The 25,790-nt window shown below is 40.0% G+C and overlaps 1 protein-coding gene across 1 annotated transcript in view; it reads right to left on the bottom strand.

The window, feature by feature from the left end:
* The window catches only part of ARHGAP28 (Rho GTPase activating protein 28), a 75,710-nt gene extending 52,796 nt beyond the window's left edge, over positions 1–22,914 (bottom strand). Inside the window, exon 1 of the mRNA XM_030496002.1 lies at positions 22,628–22,914. Coding sequence (XP_030351862.1) covers positions 22,628–22,758 — 131 coding nt within the window. The 5' untranslated portion in view covers positions 22,759–22,914. The remainder of the gene's footprint in view (positions 1–22,627) is intronic.
* Positions 22,915–25,790: the final 2,876 nt, after the last annotated feature.

Here is a 25,790-nt window from a genome sequence, read left to right as displayed (position 1 = left end):
CATAATGATGAAATATTTCAGCAGATATACTGAATGTCATGCAACTGATAGATACTGACACATGATTTCATGCTATGCTTTTTCTAAAGTTAAATGTTGAGACATAAAATAGTCCTGCTGGTGACTCCATTTTATGACTGCAGAAATGCATAGATTCCTTACAATGAGGCAAATGTTCAAGGTTTTTGCAGCATCTGGATGTAAGAATTGGTCATAAATAATTAGCTGTGTAAATTACTGATTTTTCAGGGGTTTGGCCAAGCAAGTAATTTAACAAAATCTTCATTTAATCTGAAACAAAGCCATTTTCTTCTCCTGTAGAAATGCAGAAGAACAATAAGCAGTTTGATGTCAGAGATTTGTTTTACTTTTCTGTTGAAAGTTAAATCCACATAAACTAGAAACTAGTTCATTTAGAAGATGTTGCAAGGAAACGTTTCAGCTTTTTCTGAGTTTTGCCTATTTTTTTTTTTGCCTCAAAAAAATGCTATGCAGATTTTTCTGATGAACCCAAACCTTTATTTTTTTCCCTGAGAAAGAAATGTTCCCTTTTTTTTTTTTTTTTTGTTCCCATTTCTAAATACAGTTGCGTGTTTTAACAGGTCACTGCTGCTGGGGAATAGCTTTAAGGACTTGTCCAACTGATGTCATATGGCAAGCATGAAAATAAAACTACAAGGAAGGAACTGGAAGAATTATCTTTGGATTAATTATTCCAAAGAAATTAAATTGGCATGATCATAATCATGTGGTGGTTTCTTCTGAAACATAACTGCTATTTCCAGGGACTCTATATATTGATCTATTCCAGCTGTTAGTGAACAAAACTTGGACACTCTTCTCCAAGCTGGATTTTACATTAACAGTGGGATACCTATAGCACACATACACCAAATTTGGATTGGTTTTCACGGTAGAAAAATACAATATCCTAAAACTTAATAAGTGGTGTATTTGAAAACAACTATGTAGATAGGAAGAAAATAGTTGTTTGTGGCTAAGCAGTCCAGACTTGACATCAGCACCTCCGATGCCATGAAAGATTAAACCTTCTCTTAGAAGATCTCTGAAGATCTGTTTCTTCTGTCTGGGCTTTGGCAGGGGATCTGTGAAATTTCCTACCTACATCTATGATTGATTAAGATTTAATTGTGGTCTTAGCTCTGCCTAGGAGACCATTAATTTACAGAATAGGGATTTTTCAAAAGCAGCTACTTAACCTCAAGACCATTTAGACATAAAACCAGTCAGGCAAGAGAAGAGGGTTTACAGAGCATGACAAAAGAAGGATTGCAAAATGTGCAGTGCCGACACAGGAGAACTGTGGAATGGAGAACCCTTCATTGCAGTGCCTGTAGGGAGGGTTTTGTTTTGCAACGCCCCTGTGCCTCACAGGAGGCCTGTGGCCCGCTGCTGAGCTGGGTTTCACAAATACGCTGAGGTGGCATTCTTTATCTGCAGTAACACTCAGTGTCGGCTGTGAAGGTCACCTTGACAAATGAACTTGCCTGGTGGGAAACAACCTCCTCCACTGGTAAATTAAGCAGGAAGGCACTGAGCTTGTTTTCCAGTGCCCATTTGCAGTGGTAGCTGCAAACCAGGGCCATATGTACACTGGAAACAGTATGTGGAGCTGTGTGACTGGGGAGCCAATTTTTGTGCTGAATCTACAAACACAGAGGTTTTTCTCAGGTGGCTCTTTGATCTTCGGAGAAACACTATTTCTCACCCTAAGTTTTAGTCATCTGGTGACTTTTGGCAATATTCTCCTATTAGGTACCTCCAACAAAAGCCTGTGTTCTTGCATTAAACTATATCATAGAGAAACTATGTATGAGAAATTAGATATCCTAATCCCAAGGGTTTAAAGTACAGTTCCATAGGGAAGCGACTTACTGTCCCTTAGAGCCATCATTTCTTTCAAAGCTAAACCATGAAGGCCAAGAACAAAAAGATAAGTCTGGTGGAAGAGTCACTGAGTGAGGAGGAGATGAATAACAAACGCTGTCAGTCACCTGGCAAGAACATGAAGAAAATAATTACTTTCTAGTATCTCTGAATTTCAGCGCATTTTCACTTGGAAAGAAGGACCTGAGCTGATAGTCTGTAACACTACAATTTCCTACATTTGCCAGCTCTAATTTGTGGCTTTTGCTCCTCTGCAGTAACATCCTGACCATGCTCACACCCTGAACCAGGTGCGGCCCTGAAGAGCTTGAATCACCCTCCAAGAGCAGTGAATTTCTGATCTTAGAAGTAGTCTTTTTCTCTGATCTTTCCCCATTTTGCTTTCCACTACTTCTTTCCACTACTTCTTCTCCCTGATGTTGCTCCATGTCTTTGACACACAGGGAAATGTTAGGGGTAGGGTTTCTGCAGTTTAAAATGGTTGCTTGCCTCTCTTCTCCAAAACAAGAATATTCATAACATATGATGTGGGCTGAGGGTTCAAAGATTATTATAAAGAATATAGAAAACCCAGAATGCATGACATCAAGGGCTGCAGGATTACTGCAGCTTGAGCAAAACCAGAGGAAATTTGTCTAAACCCAAACAAAGCCAAGTAGTGGGTAAAATCCCTGGCTTACTGATGCCAAGTGTAAGATATTCATTCCCCCTCCTCCCTTAGATGCTAACCAAGCACTACTAAACTAGCTACAGCTAAACCACTGTAATGTATCAGAGATACTTTTATATCAACAGATGTTCTTCACTAATGTGACTTTAAAAGTAACTGTAACTGCCAAACTCATATTTGGCCGGTAACCTTTATTTTAAGAACTGGGATGATTTTATGCTGAGTTTCTAATGGTCTATTGACCAGTTCACTTCTTCTTAAAGGTGAGGATTTAATTTGAACAAAATATCTTACTAGCTTCACCCATTAGGTAATGTTAATTTAATCAGCAACATTGCTTGAGGGGGACTGTAAATCATGAAATGTGTTCCACTAAAAGGACTTTAAAAAAATCCTTAACTAAATAGGCATTACATCTGAAAGTTCTGTTGGACACAAATATACAAAGGAAAAAAGAAGTTTTTACTTTCTATACATAATTATGGCTCTGAATATGCTCAATCAATTACAAATGTCCAATCTCCAAAGTTCATTCCTTTAAACAGAAGCATATGCAAGCCAAAGATATATCTAATTACCACGTATAACAAATATTTGGTTAGTCTAAAATTTTGTTAATTATTGGACATGAAAGCAGAACTGGGTTTGGCAGTCAAGTGGAATTTGGGATGCATCTCTTGTACAGTGCAGCAAAAAAGAGTGTAGGAGAAAAGAAAATTTTATCAACAAGTTTAAAAGAAGGAATCCATGTTAACCACTCCATTGTGAACTATCACAGACATTTCAACATAAACAATAAAACATGAGAAATTTGAATATATTAGCATGAGATAAAGAAGAAAAAAATAAAAAAGTGCATCAACCCCACTCAGAAGTAAATGCAATACTACTGTTTACCATCAGCACAAATGGCATTAATAGAGCAACAGTGGCTGAGAACACAGATATCCCTCACCTGGCTTCAATCCAGAGACCTAAAGCCCAGCATGTTCAGCCCTTGACACACCCAGTGTGGCCAAAATCATGTCCGTGCCACCTGAGGAACCAAGGCCATCACTAGCACTGCTGGAAGTGGTGTTTTGACCTTACATGTGCAGGTCTGAATGGCTGCAGCTGGTGCAAGTGAGTGGAGACTCAGGCCCTCAAAGGCACGTTTACCTGCTTTGGAAATGGGCATACTCCTTTTCAAATGCAAATGCCTTCTCTAGCCTGAATGAGGTTCCTGCTTGCTTTCAAGATCAAGGCTTTTATGAAGATTTAGAAATCTCTGGCTTCAACAGCGCTGTCCTAGCAAGATATACCCAGACCCATGGTTTTCATGAATGTCAACACAAAGAAAAGCACTTCTTCAGAGCCACCCATCACCTGCCATTTCCAGCTTTTCTTTCTCAGTGCCTCTTACACTTGCACAGATCCAGCTGGAAAGCCTGAGGACACCAGCCATGTGACAATGTCACAGGTTTCATGCACTCCTGCGAGATGATTATCTGGCAGTTATTTCCTCTTGCAACGCTCTCTCTTGCATGAAAGTGCTTCAGCTCTCTTGCTGTTCCTGTAACAACTGGTACTGACCCCAATGCCAGTGGTTTCACTAGCAAGATTTTTTCAGCATTGGCAAGACAGAAGAAAAATGCTGATTATGACTAATAGAAAGTGCTGGATCAGAAGGAAGCAAAATGCAAGATATTTGATAAGAGATGGTGTTTCAAAAAGGTGTTCCTGGCCACACTATCAAAACTGCAGTAGCAGCCTCCTTTGCCAGCTCTCACAACTGCAGGCAGTGCTTTTCAGGTGCTCTGATGGATAGTGTTTCACATCGCCCCGGTTCTTGTTTTTCTGCAGATTCCTATGAGCTGAGAGGACAACTTATGTCTTACAGAGCATGAGCTATCAACTTAGCGGTGTGTTATGGCAGATGGGAAAAAGCATGTGTTTTAAAGGGGAGGCAGTGAAATCTGATTAAGATGTTCTTTACTCCTTGACCCACCAGCATCCATGTTGGGAGTTTGGGTGCCAGAGACCTGCCAGAAAATCCCATGGGGCTACATCTTGGTAGAGCTGCAATGCTGCATCTAGTATTCTGGCCGAATTCCTGCGTACATCGAGGCCTGTTTACAGGACTCAGGAAAGGTCAGTCTGCTGCATCATCGTCATTATTATTATTATTATTACTATTATTATTCTTCACTGGAGGTGTAAATCAGAAGCAAAAGCCTCGTGGGGGCTGTGCTTTGTACCAGTTATGTTGAAAAGTGCTGTTTACCCTCAAAAGCCTGCAGCCCACCTCTGCCCATATAGAGCACTGTGCTCCCTGGCCATGTCCTGATTGCAGTTCAGGCAGAAAATGTTGGTTTATAACCCTCAGATAGCTACATTTCAGAGATGGAATTGCTTCTTTCTCACTACATAAACTCAAAAGTTAACAACATAAGAAAAGCATAGCAATAATAACAAAAACGCAGAGTCGTTCCCATATTCAATTACATGGCAATTTTAAAGCTGCCGTCTTGGGTCCTGCGAGGCATAGCGCTCTGGCCCAGTAAAGAATTATTTCTAGCCTCAGAGGGTATGGACACATGTGTGGACGTACAAGGCTTTAATCTAATCAGTGATCCAAGACTATCCTTCATCTTTTTCAGGCCCTAGGCCAGTTTTATAACTGAGGAAAAGAGGTAAATATTTTCTTTATTTTTGTTTTTCTTTCTTGCAGGCTGCTTAGAGAATACAGCAGCTCTTTGAAGATGGCTGGAGGTTTGCAATGCCAGTAAAATTTTGTTGGTGGGGAAGCGGAGAGTGGGTGGGATGCAGGTAAGGGGTGGTGTTCCTGGAAGTGTGGTTTTCCACATGGCTAAAATGCCAGATGTCTGCACTTTAGCACCGCAGCAGATGTGCTGCAGGTGATTAAAACACTCTGCACACACACACACACACACACGTGTGTGGATGCACAAATGGGCATGGAGCACAGGAAAGACCATACCTTGGTGAATGTGCACACCTCAAGGATTTTTAAAGGATTGAGTAATGATCAGTTGATAGGGGAATTACTCAGCCTGACCCTAAAACTAAAACCTTGAGCAGATTTGCCAGGACAGCAGAAAGTGTCTCTGCTTGCTTCGTAATCCCTTTTTCATTAATAGTCTTCAGATTGGTAACAGATCTGGCTATAAAATTTGAGAATTGGCTTAGAAATTGTAATTCACAGCAGGTCTTCACAAAGATTTACTGTAATTGGAAAAAGATAGAAGTTGAGTGAATGGAAGGTGCACATCATGGTGACAGCTGCATTTAGAGTTATCGACTTGAAGCATTTCATGCAGTGTATGCTGTCAGGCACACCATGACTCCTGTTTTTCTAGGGATTTCTTTGATTTAATACCCCATTGCCCCTTTGGAATATATGTTGACAATGCCCAAGAATCTGTTACACACTCCCTGTTCTGCTCTATAGCTAATTTCTTTTTAACAGGTTTAGCAAAAGTCTTGAGTAAGTCCAGGTAGAAATTCAGCTCAGGCTAAAATGTTGTGCCCTGGAGTTTCCTCAGAGGCTGGTGTTCTATGCTAGCGTTTCCACAGTGGCAACCAGTGGCTTAATTCTGCTTGGCACTGAGTATAAAGAAAAATTATGGGGTTTGGAATAGGTTAAGTAAGGAAAAATCTTGATCAGAAGTGCCGGGGCTCAGAGATGGAAAAAATTTTTTTCTACAAACCAGAAAAGTTAAGCAAGGGCTGATTCCTTTGAGGTGCTCAGCACATTGGCCGCAACCCAGTAAAACAATTAACGTTAAGCGTGTTCTGGAGAGTGCCATACGGAGCAGCCTGAGCACTAAGTACCCAGCAGAATCAAGCTCCAAACAGGGACCAGACATAAACCAGATGGCATTATGTTAGCTTTGCCATATTAATAAGCTCTTCGCTTTTCATTTTAATCCCTCTCTCTTATTTTTCCTTTCTTGCTTTGCCTTTTCTGTAAAACAATCCATTATGTGCACTGAGATAGTGGAGTGCAATGTACTGAAATTGCCCCTTATCACCTTTTCATAAGCAAGGAATTAAAGCAAGAGCTGAGAAAACTGCTGCTTGTTTTTAACTTAAACTTCTATGAGCGGTGCTTGGACAAGGACCACCAGGAGTCTGGAGCTGCTGAAGGAAGGAGAACACTGGCTCTGTCCTCTAATGAGCTCCCCAAACATGTATGGCAAGTGTGCCATTGCATTTGAGAGTATTGGTGCCTATGTCAGGAGTTATTCCAATGCCTTCAGGTTTCTTTTGGGATGGCAGTGGGAGCAGGTAGGATGGCTGAGTTGGGACAATGGGAGACGGCTCTTTGCCTGTTCATAAACTGGGTTCCAACTGAACTGAAGTGAGACTCCTGCAGTGCAGTGCTCATATATTCACTGAGGTCACCTGCTAGAACATAGCAGGAAGAAAATAAAACCCTAGTTGTTGCTTTGTTTTTTTGAACAAGCTCCTGGCTTTCCACTTCTTCCTTTCCAGCACAGTTACAACTATCTCCAGAACTTCCTCAGACCTGTGATTTGTGCAGATGCCAGCTTTTACATAGATGTTTTTGAAACTGAGTGCTGCCTGACTGGAAGCTGTCCTAGCTGGAGCCTCTTTCCTGCAGCGAGTGCATGGTGAGCAGCTGCAGTGTGACACGTGCCTCTGCCTGTGCTTTACTGGCACTGGTGAATCTCAAGACAGAGCAGTCTGGGCTCAAGTCTGAGCCTTGGAGCCTAAATTACAGCAAGGCAGCCAGCTGCCAGTCAGGTTAGGGTTATTTCTCCCATGCAGGCTGCAGCCATAACTTGTGCTGGAGCTATGCATGCATGCAGGTTGTGCAGTGAGAATTAAGAGGAAATTTCTGTGATTATTTTAGCATTCAAGCAACTGGAAAAGAAGCTGACAGAGGCACCAGGCCTTTGCTTTCATGACTGCACTAATCTTTGCCTGGCTATGGAAAGAAACTTTAGGTTAATTTAGCACATGTTCTCAAAGAGCTTGCTTTCTCAAAGTTATTTGTGCTGTGGATGCCGCACCAATGAATAAAAATGCCAGTGAAATGGCTGATATAGATCAAACTTCACTCTATAATCATTTTAGTGAGGATGCCTGATGTTGTGGTGTTATTTAAGAAGTTGACAGTTAACTACTGTGGCCCAGATCTTTTGAAATACATGGATGGTTTTTTCCTGTCTCAGAGGTTGGTGGTAGAGGAAACACTAATGCCCCTTTTTGTGATATCTATGCATCACCCAGAGAAATTTCTTTCTTAGGTGTAGTTATGGAGTTCTTTTTGTCCGGGAGGAAGTTTTTCAGATACATACAATTTTAAGAACTAATACAAATAATATTATTGCTACTGCTGGAAAAGTTCCTGGTTGGCAACTGAGCTATACTAACAATCATGGGAATGTTTGATTCACAGCATAATTCAGAGTTATTCTGTCATGAAAGTGATAAAAGCCTAGTTATTTTTTATTTGCCCCATGCTAAGGGCAGGTCCCTCCACAGTTACAAAAGTGCACAGTGTAAGTGATGGCTTATTAAGTCATCACAACTTACTTGTGTTTTTGAGACCTAATAGACTAGGAGGAAATCAAAGTAGTTTGGAGAGAGCTGTCTATGGGACAATGCTTATAGTCTCGGTGGGAATTTGACAAGAACTTTTTACCAAACAAGGAACAAGTTGAAACTAAACAATTTTATATTTGTGAACTGCCTATTTATCTAAAGTTTCGCCCATAAAATGCTGACATAGATGCACTTGTCATAGCTCCAGGAGGTGCATGACTCTGTGGGAAGCTATTTTGTTTGGTTTTCCTACACTTTCTGTCCAGGTGTTGGCCATAGGCAGAGCTACAGTTCTGAAAACTGACAGGAAAAGTTTTCTGGCCTCACTGTAACATTTTGAGACAATGATCTGGGCTGGGAGATGGGTCATGAGAAACCCCCCAAGCACATCCCACAGATAGATAAGCATAGGAGTCGCCTGAGTCTGTCCTTCATGAGCAATTCGAAAACACAATTAATTCTCCCAGGGGTCCATCTGTGGCAGAAGTACAATTCAAGAATTTTATATAGAATGTTTCTATATGAAACAGAATATGAATAATAATGTGGGAATCAGGCGCGGAAAACTTTGTGTCCAATAAACATTAGACAACCACAGCAACTCAAAGAAAGCACAGATTTGCTTTCATTATTTATCTTATCATAAGGGTTAAAACCAGCCCATCAATCAAAAGGTTTTCAAAGTGCTCACAAATAGACTAAATTCTACAGTGCAGGCAGCAGAAATGTATAAGTCAAGAATTTCCACTCAAGATATTATCTGATTGGTTTCTTCATGAAAAATAAATTAATTTCCTTTTAATTAGGCAAACATTGGATAGTAGCATGAGGTCACAACTAACCAAGAAGCTACTTTCTTATCATAATTTCCAGGGAAGAGGGACTTTCCTATTTGCATATTGTATAGGGTAATACTCAGAACTCAAATACAGTGTAATAAATAATTTGACCTTCAGCATTTCAATGGTTACATCAAAGAAATGTAGAGACTTGAGCTTTCAAAAAAGTTCTCGAATTGTATCTGGTATGAACATGTATTTTCTTATGCTTTCTTTGTTGAAATACCTAGTGACATCAGTTTGTTTCAATTACTTGTTTAGACTTCTGAGTAACTATTTTGATTTCAACAATCAGTATTTTTCAACAATCAGTATTTAATATTCTAGTTACAAACGTTATTTTCCGTATAATCTGATTACAGAACTTTTCAACAGTTCTGATTTCAACAAGTGCATTATTAAATCAGTAATTTAAATAAAGCACCACATCAAAACTCGTTGTTGAAGTTGAGAATAAGCTTCAGCTAAAGAATTTTGCATGATCTTTCATCTACTTACAGCCTGGTTTTGGTCTATATCTTTCACTTTACTACTTAGTAATGAAAGACTCTATCTACTCAGCAAGATCTCTTCCGATGCTGTCAAACATTTCTCATATTCAGAGACTGATTAGTGAAGTTTTTGTTGATGACAGGGCAAATGCAAAAATAACCCTCATCTACAATAGGAAAGGCATTCACATGAAAGCATGGTTGTCATAAAAGTAGATTTTAGGTTTGTTTTAGTTTTTACTTAGGTACATCCTATTTCTTTAACTAATTGCCACTTTATCCTTAAATTTTGAGTTTTCTCTTGAGTTTCTTTCTTTAGATTCTTTTAATGATTGTTAGGGTTCTGATTTGTTACTGTATTATTTTATTTTATCTTTACTTAACCTACACATTTTGAAAATATGTATAAGATGACATAAATTTCCACCAATATTATCTTGGACACCTAAAAATTATATACTTCTATTCATTTAAATTGATGTTTGTGGTCAGAATCAATTCAATGATTCATCCCTAGAAAATAAATATCAACTGCAAAGACAAGAATACCTTCCCCCTTCTCAAAATCTGCAAGACACACCGCAAAACTGCAAAAATCAACTCATCAAAACCCACAATGATATCAAAAGCATAGAGAATATCACAGATAGAGGAAAGCAAATCCCACAGCTTAATACTTACAGAATATCTTAAAATCTAGCCCCTCCTTTCCAGCTGCCGGCCAGAGGACAGCTGTGCATGAAGCAGAGACACAAACAGTACATCCTTTGCTACCTGTCCACACAGCTATTTGAAGTCTGCCAGAGTGCAAACTTCTGAACAGTTACATAATGACAAAATAACATGAAGGAAAACCACATACATGATTTTGCACCAGCTCTTTTGTTTTCTGCACAGCAATTCCCATGAAGGTTGCAATGCAGAATATTTTTTAGCTGTTAGTATTCTCACTTTGAGTTTTTATAGCTGCTTGGATATCTGCATAATTGTATTTGATTTCAGCTAATCAAGCATAGAAATGAACAGGAATGCAGACACACAGCACTGTAAAAAACACAGAAGGAAGTTTTTTCAAACAAAATCCATTTATTAGGCAGTGGTTCCAGTGGTGCAATCAGAATAGGAAGGAAAGTCTATGTTGCTTCATTGTTTTGTTTGGATTTTGGGGTCCAGTGTTAACTTGTGATAATATTTCCATTTGTAAGTATATTTCTCTGAGGGCAATCCAAAAAACTGACTATGATGAATCTAATAGGAAAAATGTCCCATTGAAATTGCTAAATTTTTCCATCATGAGTGACCATTGCAGAATTGCCCCACTCAATTGTCTTGCCTGTGTAGTTCAGTAGCTTTTGGCTAAGTTTATTGGTTTTTTACCAAAGTCCAATAAATGCACAAAGTGGATTCAATAGAAGTGTAAATGCAGAGAAATTCAATAACTGATCCATCCCTGTGAGGAATCTAAGTTTTTAAATAAAAAAATGGAGTGAATAGGATAAATGACCACAAAGAAGCACTGCAGCATATATCAAGGATATAGAATTGCTTGCACTCTACATACCACAGGACATATAGATCCTTAGAGGCAAGACCAAAGCCTACTGCCCCCAAGAGGAGTTTTGCATCTGACCTTACATGTGGTGAGATGTCAACTACATTTGTAATCCAAAGATTCAACTCTCTATAACCTCCACAGTACAACAGTTAAAACAAACATGTCCTTGCTACAGACATGACTTATCTGATCGGCTCATCACACCGCGTAATTCTAACCAGGATTTTCCAGGTGGCATGTACAGAACACTGCATTGTCTCTCTGGCTTTAGATAGCATGGTTTAAATGTGAGAAAGGGCGATGGCAGCAGAAAAGTTAGCTAAAGCAAACCTTACGTGTCCCAACATAAAATGCACAACAGCAGTTTTGCAAAGTGAGCAAACTCTTTTTATCAAAGGTAAAATTCATACTGCAGATTAAGAAGTTTCCTCCCCTTCCGAAGAATATGTCACTCCTCCTATCATACTTAAGCATGTGTTGTTCATTGTTTATCCCTGAGACCTACTCATTGCTTTCAAGTGATCTTCAGAAGATGCTGAAGTTGGTCTGCTGTAACCACATATTAGGCCATTAATTATTTTAGAGGCTTTCACGACTGATGGAAAAGTGGTATCAAGTTTCTAACTAAATATAGAACATAGAAAAGCATAGAAAAATAAATACTTAGTTTATTATCTTCGACTATACCAGTTGCTTAAGAATATTGATGTCAGTGAATGTTGTAAGACCCTGTAAAGATGGCCAAAGCCATAAAGATACATTTTCTGTAAAGTTACCAAAAAAACTTTTCCCTCTATCTATTATCTTCCTGGCTGTTTCTGGCACCTGATGCAAACTGCTTTACTTAATTTTAGCGATTAATCCAATACTAAGGTTAAATTTATTTGAAGTTTTCAAATATTGCCTATCAAACGTTACTGTTACTGATATGTCCAGTGAATTCATGGGATGTGACTGTTGGTGGGCTTTAGGGTAGCCTCACAGACACGTATCATTTCAGTGTTTGGTTCATTTCTATTGTTGCACAGCCTGAGGTTCCCTTTGGTTTGGATGAAATATAAAATCTATCCCAGGGATGGAAACTCATCACCAATAGTCTCAAAGGAGGTAACTTAATCTAGTCATCTACTGCACTGATATAATTAGGAATGCACTTTGTCAGCCTTTGAGGGTTTAACTACAGCTGGCTGGGTTCAAGGCAGTCTCAGAGACCAATCTGTTCTTAGTAACACCATCTCCTTCACAGAATTACAGACATACTTTCAGCAGATAGACCCAGCTAACTGCCGAATGATGTTTTTCCACCCACTTATGCAGTGGTCAATGTCTTTTTCAGCATAACTGAAGTCCTGGATCAATGCCATGAAATGATTCAGAAACCAAAGGTTGAGCTGACAGCTCAAAAAGGTTATGAACCTTATTTACAGTGTTTTATTTACGGCTAGATTAAGTGGCTCAATTCAGCTTCTGAAAATCATCATATTCCTGATCCAGCTGAGGAGATTTAATTAGAAAAGAGATTCTAATGGATATTCAGATGCTGACTGGCCTATATATTGTTTAAGAAATAAAAGATATTTTAGGGTTTCTTCTCTAGGAAAATTAAAACTCTACTCTCCACAAGGATTAACTAAGTTAGGGGAAAAAATATAAGCTAATAAAAATTTTAAATCTTCTTTAAATGTATTCATTCTGGATCCCTGCTGTACCCTTGATTCTTTTGCTGGAGTCTGCAGGAATTCAGATGATGAATACCTTCATAGTACTGTCAGTAAGTTTTTCTAACAGAATATCACAAGCACTACTCCTTTGCTGTGATAAGAATCTGATTTACACGAATGAATGAGATGTTCTGTTATGGTTCAAGAAAGTTGGATAAAGCTTCCCCTCCAGCCTGCAAAATATTAGAGAAAAATGCAGTATACCTTTATACCTATTTACACCATGTAACTAGACCTGAAAATACCCAGCCTAACCTATTAATCAGCAGAGCGGCCTGTTCAGAGAAAAAGTGTACCTTTTTTTTCCCCTTATCAGTCCTGAAGTATTAGTCTAAACACTTTGAATTCCAGCCTTCAAGTTTCCACCTACAGTGGTGTCAGCAGGCTGGACATAGGCTCCCCGATGCCAGAAGCCCTATATCTGTGGTAGTGCAGTGCTGCGCTTGCTTATTGGCTTGGGCAAAATGCTGTGCTAATATTGCTGTACGTCTCCTGGACACAGGCAAAGAAAGGTCAGATTTGCTTGTGGACACCCCATGAAAAGATATCCTGAATTCCTGTGTTGTGATTGTTACATGGTAATTGTGAAATTTGCTAAGGCCATGGATTTATTACCTTGTTGCTAAACCTCTTGGTGTCACACTGAACTAATTTTTTTCATTTTTTTTTCATTCCTTTATTTGGTTCCTTTTTGACTGTAATACAGATTTTTCACTAGGTATCAGAATACAGGCCTTAAATTAGGCCTTAAATACCAACAGTACTTAAATTTCAGTGCCTTGTGTCTGAAAGCAAACAAAAAAGGACTATGAATTAAATAAAAAAACAATAGACCTCCTTCTTGCTTCAGTAAATCTCCATGGAAATAGGAGAAGGTTAACTGAAAATTACAACTTACTGTATCTTTCAGAATTCTTGATAGCACTAACAGTGATAATTTTAGACATCCGCATTACCCACATGAGTATCATGGCCAGTGTTTGAATCTGGAGCCTCCAAGGACGTCCTATGACAATAAATTCCTTGTACAAATGGGTGATTATTAAAACTACAGTGACTCATTGTTGCATCGCACGTAACATAATTAACTGCAGATTTACTTGTGTTCAGCGTAGACCGAAGCAAGCTGGTTTGGTTTGCATGGTCTTACTGCATTTCTGAGTGTAGCACAGTTTAACTTCAGGCCTGCTAAATCTTATTAAAAAAATCAGTAATTAAAAAAAGCCATAAGAGTTGGAGTCCACAAGAGATGAAATGCATTTTGACCATACAAAACAGATGCAGTGTCAATGTCCTTCCCAAAAATCTGTGGTGTGCTTCCTAAGTACAGAACATGTAGGCTTTTAAAAAATTGACATAGTAGCTTCCTTTGTTTGTTTATTTTTAGTTGCCAGTCTTTGTCAGAGGCAACATATGGCTTGAACAAATACACTTGAAGAAGATTCCAGTTAATATTTGACTTGTGGGATAAGTAATTTTAATATTTGCTATATACTCTGTGAATTGCCAATAACATGTGGGTAGCCTTACGCTTCATGTTGCATCTATGGATTTGTACATATCGTACATGCACACATGCATTTAAGAGTAAATTAATATTTCCAGACACCTCACATTTCCAGTAATGTTGTCCTTAAGTACCCGTGGTTTAACTGCTTTTGCTAGTTCAAAGAGAGAAGGAGGGAAGAAAGCAAGCAAGCAAGCAAGGCAGCATCGAAGGATTGCAGCAGATCACTGGGGATTATGGTGAAATTCATCCTCTGAGTGGAAGATGTAAGAAGGACCTTACACAAGGAAGACACAATTGTTTCAGCAGGAGACTAAAGACTCCCTCATATTTAAAAGACCCCTGTCCTGTGCTTGGCCAGCTGTCTTTGCTTCCTTCTGCCCACCCACTTTCCAAAAGCGAGCAATTTCAATGTGAAATCCTGCTGCAGCCTGAGTATAAAGGCTTCCCTTGTCTCTGTTCATCAGGATAAACTCGCTGCTTCCTTTCACTTCCTTGCACACGCATGATATGGGCACCATCTGGCCCAGAAATGGCCAAGGACAGCCAAGGCTCAAAACATCTTTAGAGAATGCCCTGCTCCATGTTTCACCTGTGACTACAGCAAGGATTTTATAGTCATCTCTGATACATCCAGACAAATATTTAGAACTCGTTTTCAAAATATTTGAATAACGAAGGGAAGTATTGCAAAAGGAAGACAGGCCTAGTCACTGCTATATTTTAATTATCTAAGACTTCAAACTGATGTCTTACTCTGCAAGAATCCTATTAAATAGGAAGTCAGCCTGCGCTGAGACGAGAGACAGCGTAATCAGATCATGTCCTGTGAACAAAGTTATTGACAAAAAGATCTGAGTTCTGATAGCTTAACGCCATTTGCACAGAATTTAGAGGCAAGACCTCCATTACTACACCTAAGTATCTATTAACTCAGTCCATGTGTATAAATAAGGCTCATAACCCACTTGATGATCCATTGCGAGATCTATTATTGATCATTTCTTAGATTAGCATATGAAAAAGACAGAGCATTGGTGTTAGATTGAATGCTACAACTATCCAGTTCTTGCTCTCATGCTAAAGTTAATGTTAAAAAGGACCTGACATTCTCACTTTTCAATTCCCTTTTGACCACTAGGTTTGGTTATCACTGGGCCAGAAAATAAGCTTGTATGATATTTTGTTCTGAGCTTTTTCAAGACAGACAAGAGAAACTGATGGGGAATTTGCATAGACTAACACAGTATCTGGGTAACTGCAGACTGTCAGATGTCTGCAGCGGTGTAGTTAACAGGGAATATACTACTCGGTGAGTCAAATTCAGGCTCTGTATAAATTTGTTATTCCCTGGCCAAATCTGTCCATAGGGAAGCCAGTATTTTTCTGACTTGCTGTAGTAAAATATGAAGAATTACAGCTCTAGAGCTGCTTCCATATCTAGTAGAAAACCGCAGAGAGTGACCTGATGTCTGATGTCCTGAGATTTCACCTACAGATGTTTAAAACAGAGTTCCCCAGCTTTCCTCTTGCTTTACTTGTCTTTCAGCTGGTAAGTGATGTCAGCCCAGCTGGACTTCTATATCCAAACCAGGTTTTCAGTACATACTCCACTCTGACTCTCTGCACTAGTAGGGCTCTTCTACCACCCACAAAAAGACTTAAGGCATTACTTTGTTCATTATACGCTCAGAGCAACTTCTGCACAAAGAGATGTTATAAAAGGTTTGTATAGCCCTCAGGTGGAAATTCAATAATTTCAACACTTAGTAGCAAAGATTTCTGTCTCTCCTCTGTTGAGCCTTCTTCTGTCTAACATCCAGCATAAGTTCATCCTAAACTGGATGATTTTGCACATCTGAAAATCCCACAGGCTTACAGTAGCCAAGTATTACACGTAGCATCCTAAAAAAGAAAACATAACCATCTTCAAATGAACAACATGATAATAGGCTCCTTGCTCCAGTGTTGTTCTACTCTCCTCAGAGACCCTGGCAGTGTCTGGAAAATTAACAGATACAGGCAGGGGGAAAAAATGAATTACAGAGACAAGAGACCCTGCACAGAGCATCAGTCTTTCCCTTGCATTAATTACAAGGGATGCCAATTCAAGCACTTCTGCTGACCTCTGCTAAATTAGTCTTTCAGGGTAATAAGGGCTCTTTTTCAACCAACCTGTCTTTTAGACCATTTCAGCTTTTGACTTCAAAATTACCACTTAAATGCCATTCCAAAACCCACTGCCACATGCGTCTGGTGGGACTTGGGGGTCACCTGTAAATGGCCCTACCACACAACATTGTTTGGGAGGCATTTGTTCTCTCACTCCAACTCCTCTTATTTGCACACAAGGAGAAGAATCAAGCCATATACCTGTGAAGATGGCCCTTATCCTGTCATCCTTTTTTCCCCTCTTCCTTCTGTCCCCTTGCATTCTCTTTTGTCTCACTCTTCTGAGTCCCTGGCACATACACTAGGACTTGGAAGACCATGATGGGGACTGTTTCACTGAGAGAGAAAAAAGGAGGCAGGCAAAGGGGCCAAAAGGATAGACAGGATGCCTGGCTTCAGTCACCAACTTGGAATGTGACTCTGGAACACTCTTCTTCTGGTTTCCACCCCATGCTCTTTTCAAGGCACCCACCACAGTGGTACCTGAGAGCTTCACAGACCATGGTCCCACCCTGATGGTGGACGTGCTGCCTGCTAGCCTTACTCTGCTGGTGTGCCTGGCCAGATGAAGTAGTGGGCCAAGTGGCTGCTGTACTGTGGTTAGCCAAAATCCAGGATGTTAACTTAATTGTTTGCCATGGATACTCATTTCAGGATGTGATTCTATATTTGTACAGTGCTAACCAGATGCTTTTCAGATACTGTTCTAGTTAGGACTTTTGCTAGTATTCCATGGTTGTGTCTTGCAGTTCCCACCACTGCACATTTTCCACACATTCACACTGAATTATTTTGATCTCCTGTGCAAAAATAACACTTTGCAGTACTTGATTCTTGGCAGTTTGTTATGCCAGTGCTGTCTGACTGCCAGACGCAACCTGAAGGTATCTGTGTAGGGCATGCAGGGCTCTCAGGTCCTACGTTTGTTTCGTGGAAGCTCCAACCTTTGTGTAACCAGAGATAAGTGACTTCTTAGTTTAAAATGAATGGGGCAGCTGGCTAAATGCTCAACCAAACAAAATGATCAAAGGGACAGTGCCAGATGTTTTCCATCAGCTCTGCATATGGAGGTACCAGGGAGAGCAGTAGGAGCACCAAACTAAAAAGAAACCAGAGAAGTCAACTCTAGTTTCAACCATAACATGAGGAACTGGCTATAAATACTACATTCCTTAGTGAGGCTCCCAGAGGATATTCTGTAGGTATTTCTAAAACCTACAGGAAAAGTGTGTCTACTATTGTCTGACTTAATTATGTTCATCCTCCTGGTAAATATTTTATTAAGAGTTATCATTCTTAGCATCTAAAAAATATACTTTAAAAATCATAGTTTAGAAAGCTGCTAGAAATGATAAAAAGTTCTTTTTTCCACAAAATGTATTTATTGCTCAACCTCTGCCAATACAGTCTTTTCCCAGACTATTGTTTTGTGGCGTTTTCTTTTCCTACTTTTAGCACATTTTAAAATTTTAATTTCATATGTTTTGAGTCCAAGTTACTGCAAGAGGCCCAAACCATGTCAAGATTTACTGTAGAAAAGCCAGATTTATATTTTTGTTTTCTGAGGAAGTTTATGGTAGAGTGAGATAAACATCCAAAATAGTTAAGGTTGTTTATCCTGTATCACTTAGAGACATTCTTGACATCACTTGTATACAACTGAGCAGGGAAGCTACTCAATCAGTGTTGACAGAAATTAAACCCAGATCACCCAGCCTCAGGGCATACAGACCTTACTTCAGTGTGATAAAATCTGCTTCTGTTGGGATAAAACCTGAACTGCTCATACAGCTCCTCTTGCCACAAGCCAAAGTTTGGTGCATAAAGGCCCCTCCTCCAGTTATATTCCTTCCAGGCATGCAGTCGTTATTTCAGGACACTACCTCACCCTGACATATCTCTGTAGTATCTTGGGACATGCAAGGGAGGATAAATATTGCAAAAGAATCTGTGCCATGACTTGAAACATGACACTTGTTCAATGTAATAACTTTGCTATTGGCCCCAAATTTGCAAGTCTTACACTTGGAGAGCAGCAGGAGGCTGGAGTCTTACACTGGAGGCTACCAGCAGGTAACTAAAGGCAACACAGAATCTTCAGAAATTTCCTTTTTTTTTGTACTCCTCTCTACATCTACTCTAGTGATGTCTGCCTGAATGTCACCCTTGACACTAGGAGGAGGGAGACATGCTGAACGTGAAGAGATTGGAAAGGCATTTCCATGAAAAAACTGGAAGTGCCAGACTTCTTGTTATCTAGGGGAGAAGCTAAGAAAGGGTCTTGGCTGCATTGTTCAGTGGTGCGGAAATCCACTTTATCCTTTACCTGTGTAGCAAGCTCCCAGAGTTGGTAACATATATGTTGCTCTTTGCATGAGTATTGGCTATGAATATGTTTATTCCATATATAAAAAGCTTGATGTGCCCTTTAAAAGCTGCTCTAAACCCATTTTGCACTAACAAAGCCTGTAAATGTGCTTTTTCTTTCCTCTGATTCTTATCTCATGCACATGTAAGCCTAAACCACTCATCACAGTGGAAATATCTGTGATTTGCAGTGCAGGATAAGTTCTTTGCTAGTAGATATGCCAGTAACAAACGAAGAAACTCACCAACTCTCATACTGGAGTCAAGGAAAGGTTGAGCATGACTCACTTAGAAATGCTTTGTACTCCCCTAATTGCATAATTACCTTAGAGAGCTCACTGGCCATTTGGCATAGAGGTCATGCCTGTTTACTCTGAGCAAAGGAATAACTCCTCCCAGCTTCTCCTAGCAGGATAAAAAGGAGATGTGTGGAAGACATATGGCCGTGGCCCCACTTTTCCTCTGTATGATCTAGGAGCAGTATTTGTGCATGACTACGACGTCCTTCATTCCTTGAAGTGAGGACGGGAAAGTTGACCATTCTGTAACATAAATCAGCACTTTCACCGTTGCTCTGAGACAGTGTCTGTATTGAAAGGGTGATATTCTGTTTGGTACTAGTGCTCGGGGCATCTGAGGTGTAATAAATAGGATTAAAAGAAAGTGAAGGCAATGCCACAGGTATCTTTCCCACTATACTCTCCCTATATATATATATATATATACTATATGCCATAGAGTTAGTCTGAGTGCCAAGCAAAGAAAACAGAAATCTCCCCAACAGCCTGTTCTCAAAAATAGTAAGTAAAAAAAGGTATGGATAATATAAACGTTACCAACAACTGCAACCATGCAAAGCAGATGTCAAGTGAAGTCAAGGGACCTGAATGTCCCATGAGAAAACTGGAAAATGAACTTCCTAGTTGCACTAATGAAGCATCCCTGATGCTTTCCTGTTATGGGGACCAGCTGGAATTTGTGGTCCCTTTTTTTAACCTTTTTATTATCTAACAGTAAATTTGGAAGCCAGAATTCTCCTTTGCAGATTGGTGATAACATCACAATGTAGTCAAACTTTCACCCTAGTCTCCCCTTTAATACACATATGAATTTACTTTCCTTCATTACACACTGATGCATCTTCCATTTGGAGCAGCTAAAGCACATCTTCTCCTGTCCTCATGTGATGTAAAGCCCATCCCCTAACATATAACATATACTCTGGGTTTCATCCATAAACCCCACTGGGTTTATGGATGAAAATCTTTTAGATGCTATACTTCATGCTGATGCTAGTGCTGCTGGTGTGTTTTAGACATGCATGCAGGATGTCTGCCTCATTGGCTCTTCAAGAGTTGTAGATGGACGTGAATCCAAGTGGTCTGATGCACCTAAATTTCTTTATTAGTGTAACTTTGGTGTCCATGGGCATCTCAACTGTGTACTTGGATTCGCAATGGTATTCGAGATTACTCATTTGTTTAGTGGTTCATAATGGTTACTTAAATCTTTCCTGCTTATTTATCAGTGTCTTTTAAATAGTGGGAAGCAGAGCTGAGCCTGCATTAGCTTCCCCTTTCTGTGAAAAACCTCTGCTTAGAAGGTTCCCAAAGTGAAACTCTTTGCAAGAGAAAACAACTGGGAGATACTCACATACAAGTCTGGTTCTGGATGAGTGGAGCTGTTCTTCTGGTAAAAAGGGAGCATCACTCTAAAGCAAATGAAATGTTTTGGGGAGAGGAAGGAGAATGAAAGATCTCGATTTCTAATCTGAGAAAGAATTGGTCAGTAGTTTATCAAATTGAAGGCTAATACCCAAGACTGATTCTGTTCTCAGAAATATATGTTTGAAGCATGGAATTCATTACAGCCGCATCTAACTGAACCCAACAGACTTCAGAGGAAAGTCAGGCTCTGGGTTCCCGTTGCTTTTGGTATCAAACAAAAATCAGGTAACACCTCTGTTCTTTACATGCTTTTTTGAATCATTCTCCTGGAGACTCAAGGAGTTAGCATGCCATAGTGCAGGTGACTGCCCTAGGGATCAAGGAACACCAAAGTCTATAGTAAAACTTCTTGCATTAGGATGGCAGCAGAAGAAACTATACAGAAAATGCCATCCAGGAAAGAGTTGTTAGAAGATGAAGTAGGGATTAAGCCAGAGCCTATTTTACCATTTGCTAAAACACTCAGCACATTTGCCTTCATGGATTCTGCATTCCAGAGGACTGCATGCTGGGTTAATAAAATCCCTCTCTTGAACAGGCTTTGGAAACTCAGACGGTCACTGACTGCCCATATGGCACAATTTGGCTATTGCTATTAGACAGCTGCAGGAAATTGAGGACAAGAAAGGGGAGATGGCACCAAAATCTTATGGACACATAGGGATATAGAGAGACACATGTCTTTGCCTCACGGCAGGAGCTTCCAAAATATGTTCCTCATCAAAATGCAAGGATCCTCTTTTTTTTTTTTTTTTTCTCTCAGCAACTACAGTTTGCACTTCTGCTTTTCTTAGGTGATAAGCATGTGATTTAAACCCTCATACACCCTGAGCTTAAACTACAAGAGCATTTTAAAACAATAAGCACACCTACAAAAAAAATAGCAAAACACCACATTTCCGTTACTCGCAGACTTATAGGGAGATTAAGTTTAAATTCTTCCTTGGGGAAGAAATGACATGCTCCCAAGTAACCCAGCGCCAAACCACTCTCTGTTTTGAGTAGCAAATGCCATTCTTACTGCGTCTAAAAGCCCAGACTGTGTTTCTTTTCTTAACATGAAACTGTGTATTTTTGTACTGCTCTCAAATAACAGTTTAGCAGAACAAAGGAGTTATCTTTATGACACAGCCAGGGAAATACACAAAGAACAGGAAGATGCAACTAACCTAAATAATGACACTGAAAACAAAATAGCCATCGGGCTATAAATAAACATTATGCAGTAAATATCATTATTTATATTAAAAGAAGACACAGATTTAATTCCTGGGGATAATGTCATCTACTGTTTTCTCAGACTTTAGTTCTCATTTCTCTGTCAAGCCACAGAGTAACATTTCCTACTTTCTTCAACTTTTTACAGTATGAACTTTCATATCACTTCTTTTGGAGAAAATTGCAAAAACCAGACACGTATGTTTAGGAGAAAGGTCAGATTTTCTAAAACAATAAAATTGCCCAAACAGCTATTTCTGAACTGTGCAAATGCATGCATTCTTATAGGGCAGGGAAGTAAACATACACATGGCTGCATTAATTAAGACAATACTTCGTTTCCTGCAACACAAAGGAATTAATGATGAAATTTCCCATTGTGTGTGTGTGAGTGTGCAAAACAGCAACTGCAATTTCACAAAAAGGCTGGTCCTGTCCTGGTGAGTGAATGGGGAAGGAATTAAATAATCCTCTAAACCAAAGCAGGAATCAACTCTCCGAGTGCCAGACTCAGTCACTCCAGCCGTCTGACTTTTGGTAACACAGTCCTAAACGACCTGAGCAGAAGCCTGATCCACGTGCTTTTTTTTTTTTTCCTGGGGATTGTCTTGTGGAGTATCTTGGGCAGGAAACTAGCTTGAGCTGTTGATTTACAAGATTTAAAATAAGCACTCGTGTTTCCCCCTCCCAGTCCTGACCAGCAGCACTGGGCTGGATCACTTTCCCGGTGGAGGCAAGAAAAGTGCAAGAACAAAGTGCTCGTGTAGTGGCCGAGTGATAGGGAAACACTCTCCAGCTGACATACAGTCAGCAAAACCCACCACTGACCCTGGCAGAATGTCAGGATGTGGCACCGGTCCCCACCCCTCAGGTTTTACCTGCTGGTGGGTGAATGGCTGGGGGGGATGTCCTGCACAAAGCTCTGCTCCATGCCCGGGATCCTGGCTGGGCTGTGGGGATGGTAGGCTGTCAGGACCACGCTGCCTGAGTCCTTTATCTCCATGGTCATAGGCACATGATGGCCCCGCTGCTGGCGACAAAGGCGACTGGAGGGTGCCGACAGGCCCCGACAGGAGGGCGAGCTCTCCTGTCACGAGCGCGAGTGCATGGCCTGGCTTTGTAGCAGCCTCTCACCACCGTTTGCTGTCAGGAGAGCTGTGTAACTGAGACACAGCTCCTCTCCCTGTCAGGAAAGCTGAATTAGCATATATTCAAAAACACCGCCCACAAAACAACCAACAGGGAAGTTTCTATGTTCCTAGGAAACTAGAAACCTGAGAGAATCCTGCACGGCACTGAGTGACCACCAGGAAAACTTCTTGCTTGCTTTCTTTTTGTTTCCTTTTAAGAGTGAATTTCTTAATATTCCTGCTCCTGAAATAGGTTCAACAAAGTGAAACCATTTGCTGGTTAAACAGCAGGACAAGTGGAGAGTGCTACTCAACCACAAAATGTGCTTTGGCAGAGCAGGGAGTGACGTTAAGGTGCTTACACGAGAGATTCAGAAACCGAGTGGGCTCTGCTCCGTTTAAATTATCAACGAACAGGAACTTTGATTTCCTACATGCCGGATCATTTCTGTGGCAGGGAAATGCATTTGCTTTCTGTTTTTTAATTTGTTTTTGAAAACAAATTAAGCTTTCATTTTGCCTGACTGTATACATAATTAGAAGGGCACTGGGAAATGAATGTACTATTTTTACAATAGTGTGTGTTCATCTGGAGCAATCACATAAATAAATACACCCCGAGGCACTTGATATTTTCTCATGCTTGCGCTTGATCTTTTTATGCTAATTAAATGTTTTTCACTCAAAAGGAAACCGGCAAGCAGGAATACCAGGGTCCAGTCCTGAAGTAACACCCAGAGAAAACTCTGTAGACAAAGTAAGAAAACTCACACATGCCTTTATTTCGCTCTCTCATGTCTTCAGTGTTTGGGTTTTTTTTAAAGAAGGATTTTGATAAATGCTTATTCCTGAAAGCTATTGTCTTGCCTGTGAAATCGTGGGAAGGATGTCCCTATGTGCACCTTTGCCACAGCTGCTGGCAGCGTCCCCACTGCAGGTATTGTGCAAAATGTTGATCAGGCTCCACTTCCACATCCCCATTGAGTGAAGGTGCTCTCCCTAGTGCTTCTATAGGGCTGCCTAAATTACATTGCTGACCTCTCCAGCTGGTAAAGTAGCTCAGGTTTTAAAGGGTACAAAAATGATTCATCTCCAGCTTCTCCTGAACTTGGTATCCTGCCTGGAGGGACATGACAGCTTCAGTCAAGTATGTTGCCACGACTCATGTTAGGCAGTGCCCAAGTTAATTTTAAATTACCCAGCATAAGATGCTGATAACAGTACATTTGGCAGCACTTCTTGCCAGACACACCCAGGAAGCATAATATTTGAACTCGCAGAGCCTCTAGGCTTGCTCTTGCTACACTGTTAACATACCCTGGATTAAATATTTTAAAGCCAGGCTGTCCAGGCTAAAATTGTGTTTGCTTCCATGGCAGTGTAGACACCCTCCGGGAGCTACCATGCAGCCACGTACATATGTTAGAAATTAAGGAGAAGGCTCTAAGTTAACTCCCGAAGCATTGCCTACTGCCCACAGCATCAGCACTGTATCTCACCATGCTGCCATTGAGGGCCAGGCTGAATGTGATAACCAGTGAAGACTTCATTGTGCTCTGTGATTACTAGGGTATTCAGGAGAGGGATAGGGTATGAAAAATTAGGATAGATGCCATCATGAATCTCATATCCCAACTCCGTGGAGTACTGACTGAAACCAACTTGATGCCTGGCTGCAGGATGACCAGGGATGCTGCCAATGTAATTTTTAACCCTTCCTACCTTGGCTTTACATTTCCCTTCCTGGACCAGAAGGTGAGTACCCCAATTCTCTGATGAGAGGAAGTAAATTTTAAATATAAATTTACATTTGGCACAAGTGCAAATAGATGTTTTGAAAATTACTCAGCCAAAATGCATATATCAAACTGAGAGCAGAAAATGATAAACATATGTTATAAAATATTTGCTGACACCCTTTAAGGGCATTCTCCACAATTTACTTCAAAAAACTAAACACCTGAAGAAAAACCTGAAGAAGTGGAAGGCACCAAACACTACCAGGAAGGGAGTAGGAGATCAGGGTGTGAACAGAATATTGGCTGCAACTCCAGGAAAGTCTTCTTGTCCCCTTAGTAGCACCATAGCATTAAGCTTTCTCCAGTACCATCAAACAATAAAATGATGGTTATGTGCTTTAAGCTATATGTAGATAAAGCCAATGGTAGAAATTCCATATATTTTAAGTTTTATTTATATTTCCTCTCTTCTCATAACACAAACCCCCCAACACCAATATAACTTAGAAAAGAATACCATTGCCCTTTCAGTGGTAAAATGCATATAAGGAAAGGAGGCTTGCACTTATTAAATGAGATTTTCTCTCTAAGAAAAATAAACATATAAGATTTTATTTGGAGATTTATAAAGTGCTGGTGAACAAACTGGAGACTTGTATGCAAATAGCAGACTATTTGGTGCAAGTATAAATAGATATTTTGAAAATTAATCAGTCAAAACACATATATCATACTGAGAGCTAAAAATGTTTATACGAGTAACGGCTCTTGGGATTACGCATCTGCATATTATTGAGAACCAAAAATGATGCTACGTCAACTAGAGATATACATTAGCCATTAAACAATGTTTTAACTGGATAAGTGATACAGCCATAAGAAAAGTGTACAAGGCAACATGTGCCAGATTCCTCCTTCAGTTCTATCTGTGCAATTCAGTTAGTTAAAGGAGAATTTATTCTCCTGGTTTCTAAAGAAGCAAGTAAGAAAACATTTTAATTCAACATGCTTGTGTTCCTACAGGATCCCCTTTAGTACTAGATCATGGAGTACTCAAGACTATGACAATTCTAATTGTTTTTTTCAGGGCTTTGATAGCTCCGTAGATCTTTCAAATACTCTGGACATGCCATTTTGGTGAGAAATAATATTGTGAGGATGTTTTTTCTGGC

Source organism: Strigops habroptila, chromosome 1 (genome assembly GCF_004027225.2).
Source record: "Strigops habroptila isolate Jane chromosome 1, bStrHab1.2.pri, whole genome shotgun sequence".
NCBI lineage: Eukaryota > Metazoa > Chordata > Aves > Psittaciformes > Psittacidae > Strigops > Strigops habroptila.
Note: the sequence above shows the minus strand (reverse complement) of the source record. Positions and strands in the feature narration are given on the sequence as shown.